This window comes from Crocodylus porosus, unplaced genomic scaffold (genome assembly GCF_001723895.1).
Source record: "Crocodylus porosus isolate Cpor-Errol unplaced genomic scaffold, CroPor_comp1, whole genome shotgun sequence".
Classification (NCBI taxonomy): Eukaryota; Metazoa; Chordata; order Crocodylia; family Crocodylidae; genus Crocodylus; species Crocodylus porosus.
In genome coordinates, this window is record NW_017728916.1 from 6,705,301 (window position 1) to 6,725,895 (window position 20,595).

A 20,595-nucleotide genomic window follows, 5' to 3' on the forward strand; every position below is an offset into this window, starting at 1 on the left:
ATCCGCGTCCACGTCGTTTGCATGCCAAGCCCCGCCCCCAGGCCATTCATGCGCACGCTGCCCTAGGGTACTCCGTGCGCGCCCCCGCCCATGCTGCCTCAACTTTCCCTGCTGCAGCCCGACCCATTGCTCGCGCTCTGTCTGCAGCCTGGGCCCTGTCCCCCTACGCTCTCCCTCCAAGCAGGGCTGGACACAGCCGGCATCTGGTTGCTCTGCCCTCGGGACATCCCCGCGACACTGCCCCCCAGGCCTCGCGGCAGGCTTCAGCAGGGAGCCGTGCAGCACCCAGTCCACGGGGGCCGCTGCGTCTACATCGCCCAGCTAGGCCCCTCTGGGCTCGGAGATCCCCCATGCTTCACATCCCCAGAGCGCGACTGCAGTTGTCCACCAGGGTCTTGGCACCATCTCGGGGACGCACCAGAGCGATTCCCCGAGGGGGGTGCGTACGCCGGGTCCTGTGCCAGGCCTCCTCCTCCAGGCCAGGTGTCACCAGAAGAAATCCTGGCCCTGGCACAGTTCCTGGGCTGTCCCGGCTGCAGCAGCACTCTCCCCCCGGGGGCTTAGCCCAGCATTTATGGACACCGTCTATACACACAACGACTGCGCCACGATGCCCCTGATAAATCCGTGGTGCGTCCATGCCTCGAGTCCCATGCCCAGCTCCGGTCCCACACCTCACCAGGACATAGATGAGCTGGGGGTGCACAGAAGAACAGCAAGGATGATAGGGTGCGGAGGGGGCTTCCCAGCCAGGCCGGCCTGTTCAGCTCAGAAGAGAGACGCTTGAGAGGGGGCAGGAGAAGCATTACAAAATACTAAATGGTGAAGAAATGCAAAAATCTAGACCTCTTGGTTCAGAGATGATACCTTTTATTAGGCCAACTGAGAAACTGCAAAGAAAATGATATTTTTCTGCAAGCTTTCAAGAAAGGTCACAGAAAGTTAAAGATAGTATAAAGTCCCCATATGAAAGAAATAAACTTCATTTTTGCACAGAGGAAGCTGAAGCTGGAAATCCGTCCTGGGGACTTTTTACCATCCTTAGCTTTCCCTCAGCCTGAGGAAGGGCGTGTGAGCCCAAAAGCTTGCAGAAAAATATCTTTTTTTTTGCAGTTTCTCAGTTGGTCTAATAAAAGATATCCAAGGGTTCTAGGGTTTTGCATTTCTTTTTGCCTCCGACCAACGCGGCTACCAAGTACATCCCTAGACGGTGAAGAGAAAGTAAACAGGGATTTGTTGTTGACTCCCTTTTATCTGCCCACTTGCTGGGGAGCTGAAAGAGCAGTCAAAGAGTTGCAAGGAGTCCTGCAAACATCCGCCGTGGTATCCCATGAAAGTTTCCCAGGGGCGGCCAGCACCCCGCTCCAGCCTCCCCCCAGCCCCAGCCAGCGCACAGCACCGCTCCAGGGCTGGCCTCTCTCCCTGGGTCTGCCGCAGTTTGTCCGAGGCACCGAGGGCGGCGGGTGCAGATACGAGCAGCCAGCGCTTGAGCAGGCTGCTGGGTCCCTCTATGGCAGCAGTTCCCAAACTCAGACAATTGCGCACCACCACTTTACAACGATACAACCTTAAGTACCACCAGCGATTTTTTGTCATATAAAGTCATTATAATAAATCTGTGAACGTGGACCACTGACAGGCTGCCTGCGTACTGTGGATTGGGAACCGCTGCTCTGTGGGGGAAAGGACGGGGCTTGGGGAGCGTCTGTGTGAGCGCAGTGTCCGCCTCCCACTAGGGTGGCAGTGAGGCAGTGGGGAGCTACACGGGCTCCGCTAGCCTTGCCCCGGCTCCCCGAGCGCGGATCTGTTCAGCCAAGGAGCTGTTAGATCCAGGATCCCAGGCTCCATGTCCAACAGCGAGAGCCACAATAAGGTGACGAGGAGGAGGCAGGTGCAGTGAGCATCCCATGGGGAGATATGAGGCCATGGCTGGGGCAGGGCAGGCAGAGGTGCCTGGAGGGGCTGGTTTCAGCTGTCTCCTACCTTCAGGCCTGTACTGGGCGATGATGGTCACCGTCTGTCCCGCCCGCTTCAGGGCTGCGGCCGCCTGCTCATGAGTCGCATTGCGGAGGTTCACCCCGTTTACCTGACCAGAAACAAAGCGACAGCATTGGGCTTTAGTTCACCAGCCCAGCCCCCTTCCCCCTCCACTTCCAGCCTCTGCCCTGGCTGTTGCGTGCTCAGAGGCCCCTTCCCTCGAGCTGATGCTGCCCGGAGGTGCTAGGATCCCAGTTCGTGTCTTGCCCTTTGCAATGCCTTCCTATTTATATATCGCCCCAGAGCTCATCCCAGCCAGGATCACCAGCCACGCTCGGACCCTCCATGAGCAGACTGATAGTGGAGAAAGGTGCATGGGGAAGACACTGCCCTGCATAGCCAGGGGCGCGTGCCTGCATGAAGGATCCACTGGTCCTTCTTTCCGCCACCTTCTCCTGGCAGGAATTGAAGAGGCAACTGCTGCAAATAGCCCCTGCAGAGACTGCACACGCACTGGCTCGGCTCTGGGTATGCTCACAGTCTGCTACACCACAGCCCTCCTTTGCCCAGGTGATTCGGGGCCTCCACCTCATCCCCATGTGCTGCCCAGGAGGAGGTACCAGCCCTCCTTCGTTGGAGGCTGACCACACAGTCCAGGCAATGAGATGGAGTCACCCTTTGGACCATGCCGAGCTCTCAGCTGCATCGGGTTATCTTTCTGGCACTAAGACAAGCTCCAGATGAACCTTGGCAGCTGCACAGTTAAATGTCTGTGAATCTGGCACTGTGGCTTTCCAGCCTGACTCCACGGCATCTCCCAAGGGCTCCCAGCAGTTCGAAATCCAGCCGAGCTAGAAAATCAGTAATAGCTAGCATAGCCCGAGCGAGAGCTTTCTCGCTCCCAGCACTGCCGAGGTATCCTTTGCTGCTCCTCTCCGGGGCCCCGTTTCCACCTGTGCTGATGCCCTTCAGTCCTGACCTGCAGGTCCCCATCTACTCCAGCCTGGGGCCAGTTCCACTCGTGCCAGTTACTGTGATTGTATCCTATGAACAAGTGTGCACTCGGGACTTCATTAAAAGCTGCTTTCTCCTGAGACTCCATCTGGGTTTGAACCTAGGTCTCTAGAGGTAAAATGTTCTTGCCTAGCAAATCTGCCCGTGAATTGAAAAGGAATAAAATCCTTCCTTAGCCATGGGCAAATCAGTAACTTTTGATCTAAGTCTGTTCACGTCAGAACTTGAGATGAACATTTCTCTGGTGACAAAGTGTTAAAGTCAAAGGAAGCAGCAACCACCCTGGGCCAACCCAGACCAGTCTGTTCACCTGCGCTCAGGCATTAACTCCTTATGCCTGAAACTGAAACGCTCTTCAGCTAAATCCAGCCCGGCTAGATTAATTTAGCAAGAGCTCAGCATTTGGCCCCTGGAAGGAAGACATGCCAGCAGGCAAGGGCATAAGCAAACTAAGCTCAGGACTCCCCATGCTGCTGCGCACTGTGCAGCGGGCTGTGCCTGGCTCCTCTGCCTTGCAGCTCTGACAAGCACTTTGGTTCTGCTGGCCCGCTCGCTTTGTCTTCACGGTGCAAGCCCCATGTGCACCCAAAGGGCTGGGGAATGAAAAACGCACATGTGGTGACCCTGCCAGGCCTGTTTTCAGAGGTTTCGGCAGCGCTTTGCTTTCTTCTGTCCTGCTTGGCCACTGGGATTATAACAGCACAGCCTGGTAGCTGAGTTGCCCTGCCCTAGCTCTGCACCAGGGCGGCGAGGTACTGCTACAGCCGGGGTGACACCTGTGTGAGCGGGGAAACGGGGGTGACATCCGGTGTGGGCCCAGTCTCATTTTGCTGTGGAAAAAGCCAGACAGGTTTGTGCCCACACTGGTGAGAACTTGGTTGTTACTAGGGACTCACCCTACAGGAGGTGACCTGAGGGGACAGGGGCCCTACAAATGCCAGCAGGGCCATTTGCTGTTGGACAGGTGACAGCAGCCTCAACACATGAGCTCTGCAGCTGGCTGAGGGCCCCCAGCAGCGATGGGACTCACCGAAAGGATGCGGTCTCCTCTCCGCAGCTCCCCACTGAGGTCGGCAGGGCCTCCGGCCAGGATAAAGGAGACAAAGATCCCCTCTCCATCCTCGCCACCAACGATGTTGAAGCCCAGTCCCGTGGAGCCTTTGTGCAGGATGATTTTCCGGGGCTCTCTGGGTGAAGAGACATCAGACATTTAGAGTCCAGGGAAGCTGCGCGCAGTGCCCTGGCTGCAGTGCTCTCCAGGTGTGCAGGAGGCAGGGAGCTTTCTGCCACACCTGGAATCCGGCAGGGCTGGAATCTCCTCCTGCATCCTGAGCTCAGCCTCTCGCCACTCGCTCGCCTGTCAGCCAGTAACAAGGAGGTTGACGAATCACAGAGCAGGTGCTGGGAGTTGCACCAGCCCAGGTCACGAGACCTGGGCAAAAGGCTGGAGGAATGTGGAGCTCAGTGACTGGCTGAACAGGCCTCTTTGTGCGCAGAGGGACGGCGCTGGGGAGGAAGGACTTTGCCTCCAGAGCAGTGCTCTGCAATAGGGCTCAGCAAAAGCTGTAGCCTGGGCAACGTGCTCCTGGCTGGCAGCGAGCGAGCGGGGAGGCAGGGAGGTCGTCAGACTAGGAGTAATCGTTAAAGACAGCATCAGGTGAGGTGACCCGCACAGTACACTTTGCATTTTTGAAGACAGCATGTGACAGCCTCCAGCACAGCCACTCACGAGTGCCTGGAGGCCTGATAGTGAACCAGCAGTAACAATTCCTATCATCAGGGCACTGTTTGCACACTTAGGGCATGCACAGACCTGGGCACAAGCACTTGTGCCAAACAGGGATGCTCCCTTTGGCCATTTCTGTTTGCCTGTCACTGATGTCACAGCAAGAGAAAGTGCTGTCTCATGGCTTTAAAACAGCATGCTACAAGATCTTGATTGTTTGCTGATGAAACGGTGCTTCTAAGTTACAGTTTAAACCGCCAGAATGAAAAACCTGTCCAGCATCACGAAAATACAGGGGCGAAAAGAAATCAAGCCTAATGAGAACGCCTGCCTGTTCCAACTCCAGCCCTGCGTTCAAAGGCAGAGGAATACACGTGGTAAGTCGATTAATATACCTTGGCAACAACATGCAACCCTGCGGGGATGTCTAGGAGGCAATAACGTCACGACTTGGCCGGGTGATCAGCTTAAACAAGATTTGGCCTCTGAACGTCTACTTTAGAAAGGCCAAACTCCACATCTCAGTCCAAATGCTATTTCTACTTGAATATGTGGATGTGAAAGCTGGCAACTCACCAAAAGATACAGATGTCTAAATAACTTCAAACACCCATGAAAATACTAGGCATTAACTGAAATGACTGTACAGCAAATGCCGAGATGTGTCAGAGTTCAACTGCCCAGTGCTTTTCAACCTTTATGCATGTGCGGACCCCAGGGGCGACTGGTGCTTCCGGAGTCTGGGGGGGCACAATTTGTGGGTGGGCCTGGGGCCTAGCCAAAAGCCCTATATCCACTCCTATATTTCTGTGCCATGGCTTAGTGCCCCCCCCAACACACTGCTGGCCCATGCAGCAAAAAAACTGCCCCGTCCTGAGCAACGCCGAGTTGGGGGCCGATCCCAGTGGGGCATGTGCCCCTGCTGACCACCCTACTAGTTGCCTGTGACGGACCCCTAACATTTTTCAAATGGAAGTGCGGACCCCTTTTTTATTCTAAGCGTGGGTATTCACAGACTTATTCGCAGCTGGGGAAGGGAAGAATTTGGGCTGGGAACTACGCTGGGATCACGGACAGTTGCAGCTTGGGCAACCCGCCATGCGGCTAGGGCGGCTGGGAGGCAGCATTGCAGAGAAGCTCTTGCATGAGCCCCACAGGACAGATGCACCTGGGACAGGTTGTAGCCCCGTCACTGATACGGGCGTCCTGGCAGCAATGTGCAGCAAGGGGCACGGACCACCAGCTGAAAGAGCTTCCTTGGTCCCTTGGGGTGAGCGCTACTCAGTGAGAGGGGCCTTATAGAAGAGCAAGAGGAGGAGGAGAGAAGCAGAAAGTGCTGGGTGCCCCATAGGAAAGTCTGGCTCTCCCGGCTTTGCCCCTCTCATCCCAGGCCTGCACGGAGGGAGTCAGGCTGCCTTCCTCCAGTCTCGGCTACATATGGCTTCGCCGTATGGCTATGAGCTCTGGCTGTGGCAGCTAAACAAGCATGTCCACTCAAGCATTTACCCCTTCTGATGGCTGAACCTGCAGCCTGGCAGCCCTGTGCACCACGGCTTTACACCAGACAAGTAGGCACCATGGTTTCAGCTGCAGCGAGGGCTCCTCAGTGCCATGAAGCTCCCCACCAGGGCCCAGAGCTGCAGACGCCTGCTCCGGGACACAGAGACCTTGCACCACCATGACACAAACATCCGTGCCCAGTTCCAGCCCATGGGGGTGAATGCGAACAGCACACACCCTCTCTGCCCTTAAATACGAGCCCAGAGGTCACAGCGAGCACCCTGGACCATCTCAAGCCCGGACAGCAAGGACTTCTGGCCAGTGCCAGAGTCACCTCCGCCATGCACAAAGGTGCAGAAACCTCCCCACTGCTCGCTGCCAGACCCCCGGTCCCTTCTCCCTGCCCGCAGCTGTACCGGAGCTAACATAGCGGCACGGCGGTACGGTACCTCTGGTCACAGTGCCTCCGGGGGTCTGGCTGCTGTCTGGAGGGAGAGACGGATGCTGGGTGTCCCTTGCAGGACATGGACGATGAGACATTGACGGTGAACATTGCAGAGCTACCCGCTCTGCTCACGGCTCGCGGCCTGGCTGCTGCTCCTCGCGGGGAAGTGCAGAGAGGAATGTCCTGAATGCTCTCGGCTTTGCTCCCCCAGCTCTGTTTATCTCTGCCGTCTCTCCCGGTGGTGCACAGGGCACTCAGCGTCTTCAGCCTGGCTCCAGCTTTTTTATAGAAGCGCGGAGAGGACGCAGACTTCAGCACGCACTTCACTCCGCCGAGGCCTCACAGGCTTAACTCGTTCCTCCCTGGCAGGCAAAGCCAACGCCGTTTGAGCCGAAGCGAGGGGCCGCAGAGGGAAGGCCGGATGGACTTGGAGCACCCCGAGATGATGGCCCCACTCTCCTAGTCCCTGCTGCCAGCACGGACTCGCCGGCAGCTTTGTAGCCCCTCTCTGACACACAGAACGGCGGGGCGACAAAGCACCACCTGCACCCCCAGGACGACAGGTGCGTCCGGCTGAAGCTCCACGTGCAGGCTGCAGCTCACTGGCCAGAGGTGCCTTGGCTCACACTGCCTGTGCAGACTGGTGCACGCAGTCTGGGGCTCTGCACCCACCAGGCTGCTCATGAAGTCACTCAAGGGGCAAATAACGGCACTCTGAAGTGCTCTGCTGGGGCTCTTGCACAGCTGTCTGCCCAGGCAAAGCAGGAGGATGGTGCATCAGCCTCTGTCCTCTGGCCTGGCCAATAGCGGTGAGCACCACATGCTGAGGGTGTCTGTCAGGGCAGCCTCGTGCCTGCTGCAGGGACCAGTCTGCCAGCGCATGCCACCCAAGGAGCTTTCAAAGGAGCCGTCGGGTGCATGTGCTCGCAGATAGACACACTACGCCTGCAATGTCTAACAGGGCATCGCCGTCAACCGGTGCCCCCCAGCCTGCCATCTGCACTCTCGCTCCACCCCAGCCTGCACGGCTTGCCCCAGTCCCCTTCCTCTGACGTCCAGCTCTGTGCTGGCAAGTAGGGGCCCTGGGGAACTCATCAGCATGGAGGGGCCGAGCCTGAGGCCTGCTGGAAATGAGTGTGGAGGAGCTGGAAGGCAGCGAGGCTGCCCATGGGGAGCTGGGCAGAGAGCATGGGTGGGGCAAAACAACTGCTAAGCAAGGCAGTGCCTGCCCTGAGCTGCCTTTGCAGGTGCAGGGACCACAGTCCCCAGACACTCCAGTATCCTCCCTCCCAGGCCTGGAGGCTTTGCCTGGGAGAAGGGAGGGGTGGCTCTGGCCCCATTTGCCCTGGCCCCCAGAGGCAGCGGGTGCTGCAGAAGCCAGGGGGTCCCTTGCTGCTGTGGAGCCACTGGGAAGGAGACTTGCCCCACAGCTCCAAGCGGCAGCAGCCTTAATCCCTAGCCACGTGCTCAGCTTGCAGGAAGGAGACTGCTCCCCAGAACAAACTGGTGCCTTCCCCATCTGGGTCTTCTCTAGTTTTTTGGCTATGCAGTGCAAAGAGCAGCTCTGAACTGACCCCTGCACTAGGCTTCAGGCCACAAGACTTTCTGCAATGGTACATACAAAAGCTGTTTCTCCTGCTCATTGGAGGCTGGCTTGCCAGGGAGATCGTGCTGCAGACGATAAGCTGCAAGTGGAGATCTGGCCATGTCACCGCAGCCCTGCCTTGTGTCTTGCTCACCAGCATTAGAAAGGAAAACTCTTTCAGGATTTTCCATGCCATCAGAGTCCATTTCTTCTCTGGGGGCTGGAAAGGCCTCTTCATTCTGTTCCTTGTCTCCTCAGAGCCCCCATCTCCAGTGCAACTCACTGGATGATGGTCGCTGCTTCTGCAGGACAGCGCTGCTGGTGGTCCGCCGCTGAGCCCAGTATGAAGCGTTGTGTGCCCTGGGAGTCACCTTCGGATGGTAGCTCTCCAAGTGACCAGGAGCAGACCAGATCTCTGAACTGCAGTGCCAGGCCTGTGAGCAGATGGCAGCCTGGGCTGGCTGCACTGCTCCCCGTGCATGAGAAAATGAAAACAGGAACAAACAAATGGCTGTTCTGCCTTAGCCCAGAGCCCGGTGATGAGTCCAGCATCCGCTCACACGATGGCTGGTACCAGATGCTTGCAAGGAAGGTGCAGGATGCTCTGGCTGTGGCCACGCTATAAGGACTCAGACAAGAGTTCAGAAAAGGAGGATAAGGAAGGTTGTCTTTTGTTCAGTGCAACAGGCCAGAATGATGATCAGGAATCTTCTCTTACACCCCTGGGGGAGGGGCAGGAAGCTACCCCTGGGGGTGGATTCTCAGTATGACGTTACAGCCTCACATTCAAGATGATACAAGGGGATCATTAATACCTACAAGGGGTCGGGGCAGAGATGCCTCTAGCAGCACGGTGGGCTCTAAGGGTCATTTCTAACTCGACTGGAGCGGTGCCACTTGCTGCAGGGCTGCGCCCCAGCCCCAGCCTGGGCCACGCGGTCAGGGCTGACTCAGACCCCGATGGCTGGCAGGAAAGGGCTAGCAATCCTCTTCTGACACTGCTGTTTGGTGGAGAGGCGATGTCTTGTCATGCAGCTGTGAAGTGCCCTCGAAGACTGCACTGGCCTCTGTGCAGACGTTGGGTGCCGCAGGGTGCTCTCACTGCCCGCAGGTTTCATGCACACACAGTGTGCATTTGGCGATGTTGCCTTCCCTTCCTGCTAGAGGAGGTGAGGAAGAAGCCGTGCACAGTGCTGCAGAGCAGGGGCGTGATGCGGGTGCTCCGAGGGTTGCTGAGAGGGACGTGGGGGCTGCCAGCGCTGAAGGCTGGCTCACAGAGATGGAGAGAAACTGGCACAGCCCAGGGAGGCGGCTCGCTTAGGCAGAGCCCGGAACACAGCAACATGCTGCGGATCAAAGCTTGGAGAATCTGGGCCAGGCCTGGGAAGCAGCAGCCGGCACTGGCGTGTCACTCTCACTCAGTGTTTCTCCATCAGGGCATCCCCAGAGCCTCTCGCACGTCTGTGCTCTCGCCCAACATCCTCTGAAGAATGTAGTAACATCCTCTAGCGGCCAGGAACCGGCACAGCACCATGCCGGCAGCCAGACCCCGCACGTGTCTCTTGCCTGTTGTGCTCAGGGGCAGAGGGGAGGAGTGTGGAGAGGAGCAGAGAGGCTGATTTAGCCTCTTTCTGTTCCCCCAAATGACAGCAGCTGATGCACACACAGCCCAGGTGGCGATGAGAGCAACCTGCCCCGATAAAACAACCTGACTGTGCCGCTGGTAATGGACACCCCAAAATTGCAGCTTTCAGCCGCATGGGGAGTGGGTGCTGCTGTACTCTCACTACAGGGACTGCAATTACCTTGGCAGAGCCAAGGGCAGAACATCACTGCGTGATCTGAAAGCCATAAGCATCGTATGGTTTTGAAGCTGCCATCATTAGCCTGAGAACGTAGGAGCTGCTACTCGTGGAGAAGACAGAAAGCAGGAAACAGCTTGCAATAACCTGAGCCTTGGCTGCTGCAACCACTCCAGTAGTGACAGGCCCCAGCAAAGGTCGCCCCCATACCAGTTGGGTTTCAGATGCCAGGGCAATACAAGTCAATAAAGAGATGTGCTTTGCCTAAGCCCCCACTCCATGAACCCCCTGAAATGAATTCAGGCAGCTGATTCCATAAAGGATTCCTTAAAATCAGGGCTCACAGAGCAGAAGTGCACGCATGGCCCAGGAAGAAGAGGTGCACACAGGCTGCCAGTGCTTCTCCACCACTAACATCACCAAGGACCATAGTATCACCTCCAGGGGATCCAGCGCTGGCCCCATGGCAGAGCGGGAGGCAGGCCTGTCACCTTTGCTGGGCACCACCATGAGAGCACAAAGCAACTCAGATTTCAAAAGAAGTAAATGAAAAATCCAGAAGCAGGAACATGGGGGCGTGCAAGTCCCAGGACAGTTCAAAGAGAAAGAGAGGAGCACGGGGAAAAGAGGGAATGGGAAAGAGGGGGGAAACGGAGTGATCAGGACCCCTGCACGGCTGCCTCCGCTGACCCTGCATCTCGCTTGGTATAGGGGCACTGAGCTCCATGGAGAGAGCCGTGCGTGGCCTAAGGGAGCTGCAGCTGTCCCACGGACATTTGAAGATAAACAGGGGCTTTGTGCTGGGCGAGAAAGCTTAGCGCCCTGTGGCCCCGACTCACCTGGTGAAGTCCTCCTCCCCAATCATGTGTCGAGGGATGGGCGAGTACCTGGATGGGGTCACCTGCGGGGGGGCTGGGTAGGCAGGCTTGTTCTCAACGCCGCCCAGGTAACCCAGACTGGAGTTATGGCTTATGTGGTTATCGGCCAGGGCTGAGAAGGCTGCAGGGAAAGGAAAAGACAAAATCAGGAGCTGAAATCCCAGAGCCCACCCAGCGGTGCTGGCCTGGGACCGAGAGAGCAAGCTCCCTGAGCCCCCGTCGCTAGTGCACCTTTCATGAAGTGCCAGGTCCGTGCGGCTGCAAGGGACCCGCAGGGGTCATCCAGTGCCGCCCCTGCCGGAGGCAGGATCAGCCCCACTGAGCCATCCTATAGACCCCCGTTATCTAACCTCTACATAGCAAAACTACAGGCGGCCCCGACACAACTGGGTGCTTGGGCTCAGCCCCCCACCTCCCGGGGCTCTCGCTGCGAAGCCCAGCCCCCCTTCCCGGATCCCATGTGCCGCTCTCCCTTTGCGCCACTGCATCCTCCTTGCCAGCTGCCAGCCACGCCCCCCGCCCCCCAAGGGCTCCCTGGCCTTCCCCTCCCGTGGCTGTGGCCAGGCTTGGCTTCTTGGCTGGGCAGGCCTGGCTGCGGACTACGTACTGCTGGCGTAGTCGGGGGGCGCATACATGTCGTTGAGGTGGACGTTGCCGGGCTTGGCCACTTTCAGGTACACCATGTCCGAAGTGTTTTTCAAGGCGGCCACCGCCTCCTCATGCCGCACATCTTGCAGGTTTGTGTTATTCACCTGCAGGAGAGACGCGGTGGGAGGGGTGTGAGGAGGGGCAAGGAGACGGGACAGAGGCACCGGGGCAGAGGAACGCAAGCCCAGCCATCGAGTCCATCCCCTGCAACAGTTTACCAAGGGGCAAGACAGCCCCTGCTCCCCACACCCACGGGATTGCTACCACACCATCCCACCCCCACAACCTCCTGCACCATTGCTTCATCCCTTGCACACACCTGGAAGTGTGTGCAAGGGATGCGACTTTGGCTCCTTGCCCAGCACTGTGCTTGGAGGGTGCTTCTGAAATGTCACACCTGACACTTAGAAACCTTTTCCCAATTCCTGTCTGAATTTGTCTGTACCTGGTTTGTAGCCAGGGCTTTTTTCTACCCTAAAGAGCTCTTCTCCTTCCTTGTCTGTGCCCGGGAGTACTCGTATGGGGTAAGCACATTCCCTTCTGACCTCTCTTCTGCGGAGCTCAACAAGCCCAGCTCCTTTAATCTTCTTTCATCAGAAAAAGTCTCCTTTCCCTTCACCATCTTCATGGCCCTTCGGTGACCCCGTTCCAGTTTATCTGCTTGAACATTACAGTGTCCTAAAGGGGTCTTTCCAATGCCTTCTTCAATGGGACTAGTACACCCTTGTCTGCATAACACATGCTACCTAATCCCCCTGGTCTGCACTACGGGGGGCCAGGGAACTGATTTAATACATTCCCTCTTTGCTTCATGAACAGATCCCGGTGAAATGAGAGGTGACACGGTCCTGAGTGGAAGTTAAACGACATATCCTGGGCGCGTCCGAGCTCCAGAGACAGCTGGGGTCTGTTTCCTCAGCAGCATCCCACAAGAATGTCATATTCAATGTCCTTTCAAACGCCAGGTACTTATTTGTCTTCACACCGTAGAAACTCCTCCCGGGGCCACCCCGCGCATGCACGCGGTCAGCTCGGTGCAGCATGCAGGTGCTATCCCACAGCACAGAAACACCATCATCCTCAAGCCAGCCTGGTTGTTCAGGGCCCAAAGCGTGGGCCCTTCCCAGCCCAAGGGAGCTGGGGGATCCCTGGCTCTGCTGCACGTCAGATCTTGACCATCATGTCCCAGTAGCAAAGGGCTTGGTGTCTGTGGCACCAGGCCTGTCAACAAATCACCCTGGCCTGCGAAGGCCCAGCACAAATAGCAGTGGCATTGACAGCCAGCAATTGCAGGCTCTGTAGCCAGGAGCAGCTCCTCCGTGCTGCTCCAGTGTTGTGAAGCAGCTTTTGCCGGTCCTTCATCCCCACTGCCCTGCTCTGATGGGCTCCGCGGTAGCAGTCCTCTGTCCCACCGACAGTCTAGCTGCAGGGAGCATGTACTACCCTCCCACTCCTTCCCCACATCCCCTCCATACCCTTGCAATGGAAGAGACAGGACCCTGGCCATAGACAGGAAGAGCTAATGCTTCCCAGATGGTGGGAAGGGGCACTGGAGCAATGGGCAGCCCAGGCAGCACAGGGAACCAGGGCCGGTGCCAGGCGGTGCCTCCTGTGCTCACAGCACTCCCTGGCGTCTTTGCTGCCTGTGGCTGGCTTCCAGAGCCCGCATGAAGGGGTGTGTGCTCACCGCAAGCAGCCGGTCCCCGATCTGCAGCCGGCTGTCCTTCTGGGCAGCCCCTCCCTCGATGATCTTGGTGATGTAGATGCTGTTGTCTCCTGGGATGTGCTGGTTCCCAATTCCACCCGCGATGCTGAAGCCTAGTCCTGCGGGGGAAGCAAGAGGGGATGAGGGGAGAGCAAAGAAAGCCAGGCCAGAGGAAGTGTGCAGGGAGCAAGAGCTACCCGACAGTGAGGACCAGGGGTGCCGTACAGCCCCGATGGGCTCCTTTCCCTCGGCCCCTCCTTTCACATCATCAGGCTCTTCCTCCGGCCTGGGGACAGGGACGTGCTCAGAGAGGAGCCAGCAGCCCCCATATCCCGGCTGCAGGCTGGGGCTGGTAAGAGCTCCTACCCTGGGCACAGGGCAAGGCCAGTGGGCTCCAGGCCCACAGAGAAGCTGATGAGTGGCATGACCGGGTTTGGGGAGAGACCCAGGGGTCCTGGGATGCAGGCATGGGAGAAGCTGGGGAGGTCTGGCCCCGGTGCATGGGGGTGTCCAGAGGTGCCTGTGTGCCCTCGTGCATGGCTGGACCCACGGGCTGTTCAGGTGGTGCGAGGGAGCTGCAAGGCTCCCTCACCCCCCCGGCAATGTGGCCGCGCTGCGGTCAGAGCTGCACTCTCTCAGCCCAGGCTGCCGGGGGCCGATCTCATTACAGGGCCAATGGAAGAGGTTTCACCTTTGGGTCCTTTCATCAGGTTAACCTCCATGATGGTCTCTGGTGGGGGCTGCCTCCGCCGCACCACGAGCCGGACCACGGGGCCGGCCTCCTTCAGCGCCTCCACGGCTTTGCTGTGCACCACCTCGGAGACGTCCACATCGTTCACTCTCAGGACACAGTCGTTCACCCTGCAGCGGTGGGCAGGTTGCTGGTGAGCCCCCACGTCCAGTGCGCCCCTCCTAGGGCATCTGCAGCCTCCCCTTGGGAATCCCAGGGACCCCATGGCCTTCCCAGCTGCTCTGAGTCAGGGCCACAAAGCTCTTTGCAGGCCCACAGGGAACTGCGCTCTCAACACAGACCTCCCTGCTCTCTCTGAGCCAAGGCGCAGCACAAGCATGCTGCACCCTGATGCTGCATCTGTGGGTAGGGCTGCCGTGTGGAAGGCACCCAGACCCCAAGTGCAAGTGCAAGGGGTAGGCGTGTGACGGAGAGGGGCCACCCCTCACCAGGGGCAGGGCACTGATCCCTGACAGGCAGAGAGGTGAAAGAGGGCTGGACCCCAGCCCTGGCAGCAGTGGGGCTGGATCTCCTATTCCTGGTGAAGCGGGACTAACAACGGGCAAAGATGCTCTGTTCATGGCTCTCCTCCCTGCTGACCGCGCTGCACCATTCTCCTGGGAGGCTGCCAGCCCCTGAGCTTGTTCCCCAGCCTTGCCCCGGCCTCTCAGATGCGGAGTCCTGCCCGCACGCTGGCATCGCCCCACGCTCTTCCATCCCCGTCTGCCGCCCTCTTGTTGCTCCGGCCCTGGTCTCGCACGCAGCCCACCTCCCAATCCCATCCCTTTGCCCCACAGAGCTGCACCGTTGCCCATCGGTCCTGACCCGTCCCTGGACACTCACCCTAGACGGCCGTCCATAGCTGCAGCTCCACCAGGGATGATTTTGGTGATGAAAATACCTGGATCATCTGGAATATGAGGGTTGTCGATACCTCCTGCAATGCTGAAGCCAAGGCCGGAGTTACCCTGGGGAAAAACAAAACACAAAGAAATTTGCTCCATGGTGGCTCGTGCATCCCCTGAGCTGAAGGCTGCAGCAGTGGCTCTCACTGCTACCTAGTGTTAGAGCATCATCCACCTCCTGGGGAGAGCAGGCCCCCTTGCATGGTCTCTCCTTGGGGCACCGTAGCTGCTGCAGCGTCTGGGCTTGGCCCGAGGTGCGTGGCTCGGACAGGAGAGGAGTGCAAGCTCTCCCCTCAACAGGATATGGAGGCTTGCTAGAGTTTCCCTTAACAAGGCTGTGCTTGGGCAGCCTCCTGTGATGTGGTCAGGTAAAATAAACAGGGGCACATTGTCTGGGGGTTTCTGTTGTAGAAGTTTAGATGTTATTGTATACGTTATTTGCTTTTATACATTATGTTCCTTTTTACTGTAAGCCGCCCTTATAAATCTAACAAATTAATAAAGTCAGAGGCTGAACTAGGCTTTATCTGAATGCAAGCAGCGCCCAGCAGCACCTCCTCCAGAAGAGGACACGTGCACTGTAACGCCTTCTCTTCTGCATCCCCTGGGACTCGTCTACGTCTCACCACGATACAGAACTAGGCTCAGCACGTGCCCCACCTCTTCAGACGGCGGAGTGAGCTCTATGACAAAGCCATGATATTATGCATCTTGTGAGACACGGTCTCACAACAGCCTTGTGAGGTAGGCAAGTATCTTATCATCATTATCCCATTTTCCAGAGGCAGGAACTGAATCACAGAGAAATGAAGTGAATTTGTCCAGCTTGCTCAATAAGGCAGTCTGAAAGCAGCATGAGATACTAAAGAAGTTGCAAACACATTCTGGATAGAAAACCTGGACAGGCTGACATGACTAGAAGGCAGATGACATCAGCAGACAGCATCGAGGTATGAAATCTATGAATGAGAGGTGATCTTTAATTGCCATCTTGGGGATTATAAAACCAACACTGTTCATTTCAGTGTAGCTTTGCCTCGTTCTTCTGTCTGATGGAGATAAACCCAGACATGAATTAAGTCCTCTTGTTCATGTGGGTGTCATAATACATTGAGATCAGAGCTGGTAAAATCTTTATTTCCCTAGGAAAGGGTTAATCTCTCCCAGACATGGCAGATTTTCTGGACTGATTGAAAAAGTGCTTTTTCTTTGCACTCACAGAGAGTTGAGGAAAGGGGAGCAGCTGATTTCTAAGAGATAACACTGCTTACGATTTCCAGCCATTTCTAGGATGCCACCCTATAAATAAATAAGACATCCCGGGAAGCACGGAAACGCGCCTCCTTGCTGCACTCGGTGAGGCTCTGTGGGCTGGGGCCCATGTCTGGCACGTGGCGAGAAGGCACCGGATGATACAAGCTCGTTGTCCTGACCTGAGGTTATTCTCTCGGTGGATTCACGCTGCTTTATGTTCAGCCTGGAGAAAGCTATTTGCTGTCACTTGGAGACACCTCCATTGCTAGCTCACGCATGTTCCCCTGGTAATCTTGTGCCAGCGAAGAAGCAGGTTGCTCTTCGACTCAGACATGATGTCCCAGCACTCCAGTCATTAGCTCTGTTTGGCTGTGCTGGGGCAACTCTTGATGTGAGCTGACAAATGTTGTCAGCCGAACCATTTGGCTTCCTTTGGGCAGACGAAAGGCAAGTGGAAGGTGCTGCTCCCATAGCCTCCTTTCTGAGCCTGAGCAGACACAGGCCCTGACAGCAACCAGGCTTTCTACGTGGGAAGGGCTTCCTTGGCTGTTGTTTGAAGAGCTGCAGCACCACTTGGATGTTTTCTTATAACACCGTTCCAGGGATTTCCTAACCGCGAGGCTGAATGGTACGCGACAACACAGTAAATTCTGGCCCCAGAGCCCATGGGGGAACTTGCACACTGCTGCCTTGTGATCCAACCGCAGCCTTTGCAAGGAGGCTGCAATTACAATGACCAGTCTTTTAGGCTTATAGTGCATGGGATGCTGTGGCTAAATCTGTGTCTGGCAGAAAGGGGACCCCTTCTCACTGGCTACAGGGGGAAAGAGGGTGGGTTGTCACTGCCTTGGTTATTTGGCTGGAGAGCTGAAAGAGGGCGACAGGAACGTGAAGTGCAGGAGGTGCAGAGCAGGATGTCCCCGCTGCACGGCTGGCATCTTAGTCCAGCCTGTTTCACAGTCTCTGCCCAGGACATGAAGCAGCAGGTGCCTTTCTGTTTCTCGGTGCAATTGAGGAGGAACAACTGATGCAATCAGTGTGATCCTGCAACGTCTCTGGGGTGTGACAGTGGCTTCCCAGGGTCAGCTGGGCCAAAAGCGGTGGAAAGGCTCTGAAACGCGTGGGGGCTGAGTCTTGTTTTCTGAGCTTGGCTGGGAGGAAGCAGGGAGAAAAGGGGAATTTCTTGTGCTCCATAAATCTACATCTACCCTGAGGATCTGACAGCCAATGTGCCTTGCCTGACAGAAAAAAATCACACCAGAAATCTAACAACTGCTGATCCACGTGAGGGCTCAGGCACCACGGGCCTGCAACACAGAGCTTCTCCATCTGTCTGTCCATCTGCTGCCTCTTGTCTCCTGCTTGGATTGTAAGCTCTTTGAGGCAGGGACTGTCTTGTTCTGTAACAGTCTGGCGCACGGCGCTGGGGGGTCCTGGTCTAGGCCTGGGGCCCTCGGGGTCTGGGAAGGGTCCCGCTGAGCTCCTGAGGGCCTTCTTGTCCCTCACCATAGGGCTGGGTGCTTTCTAGACCAGTGCATTGGTGGGTTCTCAGCCAAAGGCAAACAGGGGCAGCTGTCAGGGCAGCATCACCTCTAGCCCATCCCAGTTATTGCACGTGGCTCCATTTTGAAGCCTAACAGCAGGGATGCGACCTAACGCCACACGGCCGCATCTCAAATCATAAAGTCAGCAGGAAGGTGCAGGCTGAAGGCTCCATCTACGAACAGCCCCTCAGACCAACAGGGCCAGGGGCTGTCTATGGGGAATAACCAGGGAGCGCGACTTCACTTTGGAGGGTTCAGTCCCTCCAGCCCCCTTCCCTATGGGTCTCTGATTTGGACGCTCCCGTACAAGGAAACCTCTCTGTCCTTTGGCTATAAAGGCTTAACCCTCAGATAAACTGGAGCACCAGAGTTCACTGCATATTAGACCAACGAAATAGCAAAGAACAATTTCCCCACCTATTTAGTTGGTCTAATAAAAGAAATGACATTTACCTAAAGAGACTTGTCCGCCTGTGTCCTTAGACCAACACGGCTACAACCAACAACCCTAGAGTTCACTGCGACAGTCAGAGCCCTGGGGACAAAACCCAGATTGTGCCACCTCCCTGGAAGACACAGCACACATCTGGCAACAGCTGGAAAGTTGGCGCTGTTCTGGCCAGCCTGGCATTGGGACCGGCCTGCCGCGTGCCACCCTTTCTGCCAGGCCCAGGAGCGCCACGATGCTGCATCAAAACCAAGCAGAAACCAGCCTTGCCCAGCCTCAGAGCTGCCTGCAAACAGGGTGGTTAGAAGAAACGGGGATGGCTCAGACCAGGTGGGCCATGGAGTGCAGCCCCCACCATCGCAGTCACACAATAGAGGTCAAACCTACAAGTGCCCACAAGCACGCTCCTGCGGTGCACCACAAGCCCAGAAAGACTCCCAGCCCCCCATAAGTTAGGAGCAGAGAGCCCTGTGCACACCGAATCTGGCAGGCGCTCCAAAAGCACGTGCCAAATAACCTGCCAGCCTGCCTCCAGCCCTGTGTTGTTCTGTTGGGGCGCAGCCCTGCTGCACTTATGCACCGTCCTGCTTCAGGGCATGAGGCCAGAGCCCTCTGGCTTCTGCAAAGCTGCTGCATATCTGCAGGCAGACTCAGGCCTCCTGCGTGCCCGGCTGGAGTCAAATCTCCCACCCCTCTGTGACGGTCACCTGGCCCCGAGAGCCCACCAAGGCCCATCCCTGGCTTACACGAGGACAGTCTCCCTTAGCCACTCCTGCTCATCCTCTCCCCACCTGACAGGAGCTCAGGTCCATGCCTCCGTGCCTGCTCTCCCACTCAGGACCGGTAGCAAGCCTGACTCAGCTGGGCAGAAGACGTACGGGATTAGCATGTGGCAGAGAGACACATTCTGCTGAAACCTCCAGCTCGTCCTCGTACAAGCTCCTATGTGGGAGCTAATTTTAGTCTTTGTCTGTACAGTGCATGCCATCAGCCCTACTTTGGCGGTATCTCAGAGAGACAAGGAAAAGGCCCAAGCAGAGATTCCCCTTGTTCCAACCCAGTTACTAGAAAGCTTGTCTCTGCAGTTCAGGATCACCGTGCTGCATACCTAGACGTGATACACAGCGGGCTAACAGGCTGGAAGAGAGCACGGCCAACTCCGTGGGCCTGTTTGCTGATCTTCAGACCCCCCTACTCTCCATCCTGTAGCTGAGCACGTGCAGGAGACAGAGCAGCCCCACCTCCCTCAGCCGTGCTGGGGGCGTGTATGTGCGGGGTGAGTGTGAAAGAGACCCACCTATCTTCCATCATATGGAGCGTGTGGGTGTGGAAGAGAGAGGGGGAGAGAGACATTGCCTACTCGTGTGTGAGCATGTGCGAGCATGCGAGAAACCCCATGCATCCTGTGTGCATGCATGCATGTGTCAGGAGGCCAGCTGTGCGGGTGGGCGGGTGAGTGGGAGATCGCTGTGGGAAACACGCAGCGCACAGTCAAAAGGCTGCTTTTCAGCCTGTGCTGACGCTCTGCTCTCCTGCAGAAGGAAACCCACATGCTCGGCACAAAGAGCGTGGCTCAGAGCAATGCGCGTCGGAAAACACCGGCGTCTCACTTACCCTTTCCAGGACGATCTCCTCGTACTTAAACATCCCATCGCTGCCATTCACCTGGCGAGAGAGAGACGGGGAGTTAAACCTCTGCCCAGCTCACAGGTCAGTCCTGGCCACGAGCAAGAGGGAATCAGGCCCAGCGTCCTTGGCTTCATAACGGAAACCCTCGAGTGTGATCCTCCACTCGCATCCCTCAAATTAAATGCTCTGTGTCATTCTTTGGGCCTGATTCAAAGCCCACAGAAAGCAATGGCAGGACACACTGGCTTTAATGCACCTTAGATTAGACCCTTTACCCTCGTTTCTTTCATATGACTTAAAAGGAGTACAATTAAACCACACAAAAGGACATGCCTTTGTTATACAGCATATAATTAACCTCTGGAATTCCCGGCTGCATGATACTATTGAAGTAAATCAAATGGTACAGTGAATTGTAAAAAGACCTATACACAACAACACTTAGCATGTCTCTAACAGCTCACATCTTCCAACTGCTTTAGTAACATGAACTTCTTCTGGTGACTGAATACTTTAGAGTATAATTTATTCCACTAAATTAGCTGGCCACAAAAGCAAACAGGATATTAGGAAGCACAAGGAACAGGATGGAGAATAGTAGGGAAACTATTATAATGACACTATATAAATGCACAGTTCAGCCCCATCTGGTTACCGAGTGCCATACCAATTGCTGCACCTCCACAACAATATTGCAGGATTGGAGGAGGGCAGTAAAAATGCTGAGGGCCTGGACAGATATAACAGGAAGAGAGATTCAGATGACTAGGACTGTTTACCTGGAAAGGAGAGAGCGAGGTTACAA

At 56.5% G+C, this 20,595-nt stretch overlaps 1 protein-coding gene across 3 annotated transcripts in view; it reads right to left on the bottom strand.

Annotated features, from left to right (window-relative positions):
* DLG3 (discs large MAGUK scaffold protein 3) overlaps window positions 1–20,595 on the bottom strand; it is a 76,918-nt gene that overhangs the window by 30,584 nt on the left and 25,739 nt on the right. For 2 of the 3 annotated variants that reach the window (XM_019536364.1, XM_019536363.1), the window contains exons 3-10: window positions 19,776–19,826; window positions 14,854–14,978; window positions 13,972–14,141; window positions 13,263–13,399; window positions 11,535–11,679; window positions 10,889–11,048; window positions 4,022–4,178; window positions 1,984–2,086 (exon numbers count right to left, since the gene is read on the bottom strand). In XM_019536364.1, the coding sequence (XP_019391909.1) occupies window positions 1,984–2,086; window positions 4,022–4,178; window positions 10,889–11,048; window positions 11,535–11,679; window positions 13,263–13,399; window positions 13,972–14,141; window positions 14,854–14,978; window positions 19,776–19,826 (1,048 nt within the window). Of the gene's footprint in view, window positions 1–1,983; window positions 2,087–4,021; window positions 4,179–4,283; window positions 5,411–10,888; window positions 11,049–11,534; window positions 11,680–13,262; window positions 13,400–13,971; window positions 14,142–14,853; window positions 14,979–19,775; window positions 19,827–20,595 lie in introns of those variants that run through there. The other variant, XM_019536365.1, reaches the window with a different exon arrangement.